The sequence below is a fragment of the Rhinopithecus bieti genome, unplaced genomic scaffold, assembly GCF_001698545.2.
Source record: "Rhinopithecus bieti isolate Rb0 unplaced genomic scaffold, ASM169854v2 scaffold_4104, whole genome shotgun sequence".
NCBI classification, from domain to species: domain Eukaryota; kingdom Metazoa; phylum Chordata; class Mammalia; order Primates; family Cercopithecidae; genus Rhinopithecus; species Rhinopithecus bieti.
This window is the reverse complement of record NW_016804554.1, coordinates 1,605,705-1,616,809: the sequence shown is the minus strand read 5'-3', so window position 1 is coordinate 1,616,809 and position 11,105 is coordinate 1,605,705. Positions and strand designations below refer to the sequence as shown.

The 11,105-nt window shown below is 31.2% G+C and overlaps 1 protein-coding gene across 2 annotated transcripts in view; it reads left to right on the top strand.

Moving 5' to 3' along the window:
* Positions 1-11,105, top strand: part of PPIP5K2 (diphosphoinositol pentakisphosphate kinase 2) — a 79,884-nt gene that overhangs the window by 38,272 nt on the left and 30,507 nt on the right. For both annotated transcript variants that reach the window (XM_017869156.1, XM_017869157.1), the window contains 3 exons: positions 4,445-4,586; positions 5,339-5,562; positions 10,436-10,563. In XM_017869156.1, coding sequence (XP_017724645.1) covers positions 4,445-4,586; positions 5,339-5,562; positions 10,436-10,563 — 494 coding nt within the window. The remainder of the gene's footprint in view (positions 1-4,444; positions 4,587-5,338; positions 5,563-10,435; positions 10,564-11,105) is intronic.

Genomic DNA, 11,105 nt, shown 5'->3' with positions numbered 1-11,105 from the left:
TATATATATATATATCTCTTCTATAAATTTACTGTTTTGCTCTTCACATTTATCAGCAATTCAGATAAAATTGACTTTTGTGTGTGCTATCAACTAAGAATATCAAGGTTGATATTTCCCCTAACTATATGTACATCTGAGTGTCCCAGCCAGAACATACTGAAAAGACTGTTCTTTCCCACTACTCAGAAGTACCGTCTTTATTATATATGTGTAATCGGTTTCTAGACCCTGTATTCTGTTTGTTGATCCTTGTGCCAATGGATAATACCTCCCAACACGCAAATGGATCCTTCTTCAAGTGTTTCTTGGCTTTTTTCTTTTTCTTTTTTTTTTGCATTTTCATGTAAATTTTAAAACAAGCTGGTCAAAAATACTGTTGGGATTTTTTATTTAGGTTACATTATATCTGTAGTTTGTGCAAATTTACATTTTTGTCTCTAGTCTTTCAGTCTGTGAATGTGTAGCTCATTTGTTTAGATATTTAATATCTTTCAATAATGTTTTATAATTTACTTCAGAGTTCTTGTGCATCTTGGTTAGATTTAGGCTGAGGTGATTGATATTATGCAATTATAAATGGCCCCTCTTTAAAAGTTTTATTCTCTGTTGTTGGTGTATAGAAATATAATTAGTTTTAAAATATTGAGATTATAGGCATCAACCTTGTTGGACTCATTAGTTCTAATAATTTATCTAGATTTGTTTGATTCTTTAACAGCACCACATCCATATGTTTTTTGCTTTTCCAATCTTTGTTTTTTAAAAATTCTTTTTCTTGCTTTCCATAGCTAGGACCCTCAAAACAATATTAAATAAAAGTAGCATTTCTAGTAACACTTGTACGTTAAATATAAAGTTTTCTGTAGATATTTTATATAGCTGCCCTTCTTCAAAATAAGGAAATTTCATTGTTTCTATTTGGCTAATAGGTTATAAAAACTTACTGAATTTTATCATATTTTCTTTCATCTATTACATCATATAGTTTTTCGAATGTGAAACTAACTTTAGTTGTAGAATATCCTCAACTTTTCCATGTATGATCTTTTTCTTTCATATCACTGATTTTAGTTTGCTGATATTTTTGGTTAGGAATTTTGAATCTATGTTCATGAGTCAGATTGGCCTTTACTTTTTTGTTTTTGTTGTGTCTTTTATTTCGATGTCAGGATTATGCTAGTCTTATAAAATTAGTTAGGAAATACTTCCTGTTTGAGGGGAATAGTGTATGTACAAATATTTCATTAAATTTTTGGTAAACTTTACTGGTAAATAGTACGGTAAATCCTGTGGGTGTTTTCTTTGTGGGAAAGTTTCTAATTATGGATTTCAGAATAGTTTAGTACTTCTCAGTTATGTTTATGTCAGTATTAAATTGCATTTTTTAGAAGTGTGTTCATAATTTCCTCTTTAATTTCTTTGTAATTTGTGTAGGATCTATAGAGATGTCCCTTTTTCTTTCATAACATTATACTTTTTTCCTGTTTTTCTTGATCAGTTTCACCATGGTTGATTAGTTTATTAGTCCTTTCAAAGAACCATTGTTTAGATTTGTTAGGTCTCTGAATTATATGCTTATTTTCCATTTGATTAATTCTCATTGCTTAATATTTTATTTCTTCTACCTCTCTAGTTTTATTTTGCTATTTTTCTGATTCTCAAAATTAATAACACCAGGTGAATACTTACTAAGTTATTAATGTTCTGTCTTTTACAAAATATGCTCCCTAGGCCATAAATTTTCCTTTTATGCACTCTTTTGACTGGAGTCATTTATTATATTCATAAATATAAATATTTCCAGTGGAGAAACAGCCTTAAATTCTAGACTCACTTTCTGGATCACTGACCTTTGAGTTTGCTTCCATAATTCTTTACCACCTTGTTATTTCACAGATTCCTTAAAACATAAGAATAGAAATTCTTTGCCCAGAATTTTTACTTACCTTCAGTGGATATATTGGTCCAAGCTACCTAGTGTATTATAACCAGAAGTAGAATTGCACTTTATATTTTTTTGTATTTGTAGAAACTTACTTAATGTGATTAAATAACTTGCCAAGCTAAATGTCAAAACTGGAATGTGAAACTATATTTTGATTGATGGCTTTTATTAAATTCAAAAAAAGAAATCATTACAAAGGCATAATAGGATAGTGGTTAAGAGCACCAGTCTGTAGCCAGACTACCTGCATTTGAGTCCTACTCCTTCACATCCTAGTGGTTTGATCTTAAGCAAGTAGCTTAACCTCAGGTAAGTAACTCATCTGGGAAAAGAAAATAATAGATGCCTAGAGTTATTACATGTAAATATATGTCAAGTGGTCAGAACCATATTCACACGTGTTAAGAGAGTCAGCATATTGTCATCAAATTCCATTAAGTTAGAGTATTTCTGCTAAATTTTCTTTAATGATAATGACAGCTAAGGTTTAATATTTTTTAACATGAATTGGGTATTTTACTTCCTCCCTGATCTTACTACTATACAGTTCACCCTTAGACAATATTGGGGTTAGAAGTGCCAGTCCCCCTCACAGTAAAAAAAATTAGTGTTTAACTTTTGACTCTGCAAAAACTTAACTACCAAGTTAAGCCTACCTCTGACTAGAAGCCTTAGCAATAATGTGAACAATGAACATATATGAAGGGTCTTCAGAAGTTAATGGAAAATGCTCATTATGCAGAAACTATACACAAATTTCAACTTTTTTTTATAGTAAAATAAACTCGTATTAACTTGTTATAACATGTCTGAACAGGATTTAGTTTGAGGCACTAACAAGAGTAAGACATTAGTTTGAAGAGAGCCCCTGTGAGGGCAACATGAATTCTGCTAAAATTGAAACAAGAACAAACAGCAAATTTATGGCAAAGCTTAAGCGAAAAAAATGGTGAAATCATTGATACTTTACAAAAAGTTAACAGGAACAGTTTCCCAAATAAATCAGCAGTATACAAATGGATAACTCGTTTTAAGATGGGACGAGATGATGTCGAAGATGAAGCCCTCAATGGCAGACCATCCACATCAATTTTGCAAGGAAAAAATTAATCTTGTTCATGCCCTAATTGAAGAAGACCAATAATTAACAGCAGAAACAATAGCCAGTACCATAGACATCTCAGTTGATTCAACTTACACAATTCTGACTGAAAAATTAAAGTTGCGCAAACTTTCTACTTAATTTAGGGTACCAGAACCATTGTGCTCAGATCAGCTATAGACAGTAGCAGAGCTTTCAATGGAAATTTTAAACAAGTGGGATGAAGATCCCGAAGCATTTCTTTGAAGAATTGTAACAGAAGATGAAACTGGTTTTACCAGGATGACCCTGAAGACAAAACGCAAAGTAATGGCTACCAAGAGGTAGAATTGGTCCAGTCAAAGCAGAAGCAGACTGGTCAAGAGCAGAGGTCATGGCAGTAGTTTTTTGGGACTCTCAAGGCATTTTTCTTCTTGACTTTCTGGAGGGCTAAAAAGCAATAACATCTGCTTATTATGAGATTGTTTTGAGAGAGTTAACCAAAGCATTAGCAGAAAACACCCACAAAATCTTCACTACAGAGTCCTCCATCGTGACAATGCTCCTGCTTATTCCTCTCAGAAAAGGGCAGTTTTGCAAGAATTTCAGTGGGAGATCATTAGGAATCTACCTTGTGGTCCTGATATGGCTCCTTCTGACTTCTGTTTGTTTTCTAATCTTAAAAAAATATTTAAGGGGCACTCATTTTTCTTCAGTTAATGTCAAAAAGTCTGTATTGACATGGATAAATTCCCAGGATCCTCAGTTTTTGTAGGAATAGACTAAATGGCTGGTATCATTGCTTACAAAAGTGTCTTGACCCTGACAGACTTTGTGTTGAGAAATGAAGTTTTTTACTTTTATCTTTTAATTCAATTTTTTCACATACTTTTTGGAAGTTCCCCAATATTTTGTATATATATTCCATACTATAGTCCTACAATAGAGTAAACTAGAGAAAAGAAAATGTTAAGAAAATTCTAAAGTGAGCTAGAGGAAAGAAAATGTTATTAAGAAAATTATAAGGAAGAGAAAATATATTTACTATTCCTTAAGGGGAAGTAGATCATCTTAGAGGTCTTCATCTTTATTTTCACACTGAGTAGGCTGAGAAGAAGGAGGAAGAGGAGGGGTTAGTCTTGCTGTCTTAAGGGTAGAAGAGGTGAAGGAGGTGGAAGGGGAGGCAGGAGAAGCAGTACATTTTGGTGTAACTTTTAGGGAAAAACCCTGCATATGTGTATGTGGTCCTTTGCAGTTCAAACCTGTGGTGTTCAAGGGTCAACTGTATTTTGTGGTCATTTTAATTTCTGCTATGGAATTATTCTCCAGCTACTGGAAAATTTTGTATATGTATATTGTTCTCTTAGATAATTAGGCATAACCAGATATAAAATATATACTTTACTCATTTGTAGCTTACTCCATCTGGAAGCATTTCTCTTATCAAATCAATGCATTTAATTAAAAATCCTGTGAAGACCTGTGATAAAGTTTATTCCTTAATTCAGAGTTTGACTTCTCAAATCAGACATCGAATGGAAGATCCCAAATCATCAGGTAAATATGTTTTTCTTAGAGCATAGAACAAATAAAAGTTACTATTCAATTAAGCGTTTTAAAATACGACGCACCAATCTTATTTTAAGAAATAAGCCTTTCTTGAGAGCTATGCATAGTATGAGTTAATATATATCAAGCAAAAAATAGTGGCTAAGTTATAGTGGTTTTTATCTATGACAGCATGAAAGATAAAATATTATCATTTGATTATCTTATTATGCAGCATTGCCATATAGTTAAGCCGTGAGTAGACAGGGTAATAAGAAGGCGCAAGCAACAGGAAAGTGATCTAGGCTCTGGCCCCAAAGCTTAGTTGGTTAGTAACTTAGACAACTTTGGCATCTTGGGTTTTTTTCTGTCAGAAAATGGATCATTTGGACTATTTTTAATGTCTAAGGTTCCTCTGCTAAAGATAGTCTACCTATTCACTTAGTTATGTGAATCTAATAAGAGTAACAGTATTGAAAATTGAAAATATATGAGCTTAAAAGAGCTTTGTTAAAATTGTTGCCCTTTTTCTTCTTCTTGTTATTAAAGTCTATAATATATGGAAAAAGTCTTTTATAAGCCTAGTTCCTAACCCTTTAAGTCTAAAAAATATATGGTTGCTAGTAGTCTATGCCTATAGTAACTTCCTAACTTCATACCATTGTATTTTGACACTTTAAAAGTTTCTAATTATTAACATATTAATATATATTCTAAATCAGATTTTAAGTTGTGTAAACTAAAATGTTATGTTGTTTTAGATATTCAGCTTTACCATAGTGAAACATTGGAGCTTATGCTACGTAGATGGTCCAAGTTAGAGAAAGACTTTAAAACAAAGAATGGAAGATACGATATTAGTAAAATCCCTGACATATATGACTGTATAAAATATGATGTCCAGCATAACGGTTCCTTGAAATTAGAAAACACAATGGAATTATATAGGCTTTCGAAGGCATTAGCAGATATTGTTATCCCTCAGGTAAGTCATTCTTAAGAATCAATTTTCTTATAATATCAAATAAATACATACTTTTAAAATGTCTGTTGGTGAAAAAAATGTTGTTGGTTTTCATGTCCTTGGAAAACCAGTAACTTTAAACAGGAAATTAGGTAATTATGAATTTATATTTTAAGCTTTTTATGGTTATAGTGATCACATTATTTGATTTTCTAATAGTTTGATTACAGTGACTTTTTTTAGTAGACTATATTTATTAGAGCAGTTTTATGTTCACAGCAAAATCAAACAGAAGGTACAAAGATTTCCCATATGCCCCCTGCCTCCATACATAGCGCATCCTCCCCCACATTATGATTATCCACCACAAGAATGGTGCATTTTGTTTATAACTGATGAACCTACAATGACACATCACCCAGAGTCCATAGTCCATTAGGGTTCACTCTTGGTGTTATATATACAGGTTTGGGCAAATTTATTGTGACATGTTTCTATCATCATAGTAGTATACAGAGTATTTTCAGTGCCATAAGAATGTAGTAATTTTTTTTTTAATTTAAGAATTGATACTCTTAGTAATAATATGCGAACAAGCTAAAGAATGGAAAATAATAATTCCATATGGAATAAATAAATAAATTAAGTATTTATTGAACACCTGTTCTGCATCTGCCATCTATATATGGAAATATGTGGGGAGTAAGACATAAAGATAGTTGCGGCCTTATATGAAATTTTTTGCAAGTCTTTTTACTTTATGCAAAAGTATTTTGAAAATAATGTTTAGAGGTCAAGATATACATAGTTGTTCTTTTGGGGACATGGGTCTTTTCATTATAGGAGAATAAAATAAAGGTGTAATAAGAATTCAAATAACTAAAATGCAATTAAACAGAATTGGATTGATAATAAAGGGGTAAGTGACAAAACATATTGAGATCAGGAATGTGTCAGAAGAACAAAGTTCCAGATGCCATTTTTGGACCTTTTTTCAACTCAGTAGAAGATTATTTGCATATTGTAAATCGGAGGTTGGAGTAGATCAGATATTCCAACTGTGAACTACATAAAGTTTGACAGCAGGAAAATGTTAAATATATGAAAAAGATAAAGATTGTCAAAAAAGTTCAAAAAGCCTAACTTATGAATACCCATGTATAACAATGGTTAAAATAACTGTCCCTTTCCTAATATACATAGACAGTACAGGAAAACCTATAGATTTTGAAAAACAGAATTCAGACAGTTGTACAACTTACCTATAGGTATTTGTGTACATGTTAACAATTAGCTTGTTTCTTCAACATGAAAGAGAACTGTATATTTGTTTGATCAGATATATAGTGTAGACAATTTTAGGTATATTGTATGAACCTGTATTTTAAAAATTATCTTTAAAAGAGGATGAAAATATCTCAGACTTTACGAATATTGTCTTTAGGTCTTACTTTAGGAAACATTTACTTAGGAAACAGGACTCATTCCCTTACAATTTCTTTCATTTACCAAATGAAAAAGGTAAGTTTTATTCTGTAAAAGACAAGTTTTATTTTGCATAATAAAATGTTTCAGTTTTGTAAGTATGCTTTTTAACAATTAGCTGTGAATACGAGACTTTAAGATATTTATGGTGGCTATAAGCACTTTTCAAGGTGGGCTTTCAGTATATCTAAATTTATCACCTACTCAGAGGCTAAATAAATACACAATGCTTTGTCTAATGTTTAGCATAACCATGTCTGTGCCATTGCATTACTTATTTAATCTCACCCCTCTACTGTTTTCATTATATATACTAAATATTTTACAACTGGGAATGAAAAATTAGTCTCTAAGAGTTGAGCCCAAAAGAAAACTCAAGTGTTAATGGTATTGTAGATGGTCATTTCTCCTCCTTAAATGGTGTATGTATTTCAGGTATATTGTTTATATAGTTGAAGACATTTCTCACCATGTCTGTGTAACTTAAATATTTATAATAATTTTTTTTAAATACCAGAAGAAGCACCAAAGAATAGTATGTTACGAAGGAGTTGAGTCATCGTTTGTATATATCAAAGTAATTCTTCGCTCAGCTGTTCTCAGTTTGTTATGGTAATTCTCTTTGCTGCAATTAGGTTAGATTTTCATGACGGTCTGAGAATTTATTTGAAGACAACTCTAAAATTATTTTCTTGGAAAAGTTATTTTGAAATCGTTTGACTCTTCAGATAAAATTGTGCCCAAGTTTACATAAATCAGTTCTATTTTTGGTAAATTCATACTTTTAAAACAAGAAGGTCTTTTTATGTGCTTCCCTGGTATCCTGACATTATTTTATAAATTGAGGAGAGGACAACTTTGGGTTTATCTCCGTAACTTTTTCGTATGACAATCTTTATTGTTAACAGAAACTTTGGGTTCTTTTTATTTTCAGATCGTTGAATCAGTTCAATAAATATTATCTTGCTTTGTTACGTTAAGGCCTCATAAATACAAAAACTGTGGACAGAAGGCAGGTATTTTCAATCACCAAAAAAAAACTAGCAATTATAAACATATTTGCAGTAATTTATAATGAAAATGTGGTTTGTAGGAAAAAAATAAAATTTTGCGTACATAGTTCTCAAGCAAATAATATTTCAAGCTTCAAGACTTGACTCAGTCATATAATACAAAGTTTTAACTTGTTTGGAATAATTTAATGCAGACTAACAGGGTATGACTATGAAAGAGAAATGTATATACATATATTCTGGTGTACTTCAAAATGATACTATGCCTTAAAAAATCAGTTTCTACTCTTACATTGATTGTTTAATTTTTACGTCTATGCTATGTGAATTCTGTAATTCCAATCATATCTAGGCTTACATGATGCATGTGGTCTGTTTTAGTTATTTTAACAGTTAAGCTAGTTTTGATAGGTGTTTATGCTACAATAGAATCAAATTTTCACTTTTTAACCAGGCTTAATCCTCAGAAAATTGGGGCCCTGGTTTAAAAATGATGCTTTATAACTATGATGGTATGATGGTAAATAAAACATTTAGAGACCAAATTTGATATTAAAATTATCTTAATTGAGATGACACGTATTAATTGAAGTTTAAAGATATTTTCTTTGGTTATCTGTAGATTATGAAATGCAGACAGTTCTTTATAGTAGCATTTCCCAAAGATAGTTCAATGACATTCTCAATGAAATCATTATAGAAAGCCTTCAAGTCACTTTAGCTGGTATTTCAATCAGTTCTATTTGTGGCACAGATATTGTAACTACATATAAGAATTTGCATATCTAAAAATTATTTGATCCTAGTTGATAGATGCAGATGAGCAAAATATGTCACTGTTTTGAAGAGAGAGATTTCTTGATTATAAAAGTAATATATCTTTGTAATAAAACTAGAAAATACAAATAGAGCAAAAAAATTACTACAACATTACCAACAAAAGAAAAACATATCAATGTTTTGGAATATTTTTAAAGGCCTCTTTCCTTAAATTCATTTACATATAATTTTTTCCATAAATGCATATATGTAGAAAATACATTCTTTATGAAAACTGAATCAGAAAAGCATACTATTTTACAACCTAATTTTTTCCTTCATTTAGCATAAAGAACTTCTTTCCATGCCAATAAAGCTAATATGCATTATTATTCCCGATGGCTGAGTGGTGTGAATGTAAGAATAATTTATTTAACCAACTTGTATTTGGAAATCTAGACTTTTGAAATTTGTTTCACTCTCTTTACATGTCTTTCCATTCACTTAAGACTATTTCTGTAGCTCCAGAAATCTTTAATCAGTTTTTACCCAGACCAGCAGTGTGTGAAAATCCGTTTCCTCACACCTTGCTAATAACAAATTTTTTAAAAAGTAATTCCCTGATGATTTTGTAATTCCAACATTTTTCTTTTATTTACACGTAAATACACAGTTGTATATTCACTATATAGTCACCTACATTGGCAAGATTATTGAACCACCTTAGCTTTAGTTTAAGGTAAATCACCCCCAGGAAGTTCTGTTTTCATAGGTCTTTCATCTGTAATCAGTCAGCATTTTCTTTATTAGGCAGTTTTGAGATCTATTGTCTATACTGATGTTATTCCATGTGAATCTTTCTGGAGGTATCTGGTAGCAGGAAATAGCCTTTAAGTTGAGATATCCTAGAATGAACTTGGAGAGAGAAGGTATGTGTGTTTCTTCCCTCTTTCCTTTTCCCTCTTTTCCATTCTACCCCACTTTTCTGCCTTCTTCCTTTCTCCTCTGCTACTGCTTTGAACTATAATTTTCATTGCAATTACTCTTAAAATTACCATGTTTTCTGGATACTTCACATTGTGCTAATTCCTTACAAATCCAATTAACCCATAATGATTATGTCATTAAATTTGATAATTTCATGGAATCTTTGCTCACTACCAGTTAAAACTTTAAAAATATTGGCCAAAGGCTTTTGAAGAACGTGTTAGTCTTTTAAATCTTTGACATTTGGAAAGACAGAAATCTCAAGGTTTAATTTTTTTCATATATTTATTACATATTGTGCTTTAGTGTTTGTGGCCTTAATCCACCTTTCTTTTAGGGTTGTTTTTACATTTAAAACCTCTGATTTAGTGAATACTAGTCATAAAAATTACATTCACCCATTCATTCTCCTCCTTCAGAAATTACTGGCTTTTGTTCAGTTCCACCACAAAATCCTTCCAATTATACTTAATAGTTTGAAAATCATACATTTGCAGTTGCAAAAAATGCAAACTTGGAGTTATCCAACGTTCAAAAAAGGCTTGATAAAATATTTGTATTTGTCTCTCACTAGACTAATTTAGGAGTGTATTTTTTTAGAGTACTTTGTCATTATATCCTTTTTCTAATGTCAAGTATTTTTTGCTCAGGAATATGGTATAACTAAAGCTGAAAAACTGGAGATTGCCAAAGGCTACTGTACTCCTCTGGTTAGAAAAATTCGCTCAGACCTTCAGAGGACACAAGATGATGACACTGTAAATAAACTTCATCCTGTGTAAGAAACTGTACTGGTTATTTAAATCTCTAGGCATCTGTTTTTGCATACTTCAAATTTAAATTACACTTTGATGATCCTATGAAGTCAGAAGTGTGTCATTGGCATACTGTGAAAATACTGTTACCTAGATATTTCTGTTAACTTCCAACCAAAGTTATTTTTGGCTCCAATTTAGAGAAAACTAAGGTGAGTGGGGAAAAGGGAATATAGGTCATCATTCATATGGGATCATCAATGTATACCCCATTTAGCAGCATTTATGTCTGTGATCATCTTTAGGTCTATAACCTCTGTCATTGCTACTAAAAGAGATAAAATAACCTATTTACAGTGTACTTGACTAATATTAAGTCTATTCTTTGACTACTCTCAGAGATCCTAGTTAGTTATAGTTTGTGTCATGTTAGAAGAATATATACTAACATAAATCCTCTATTGCGGTTGGAAGAATAATGGATTTTTATGGTCTTTTACTTCTAGTGAAATTAAATTTAATTTTGGAAAATAATTTCAATATTTAGCGAGTTTTTGATTATATG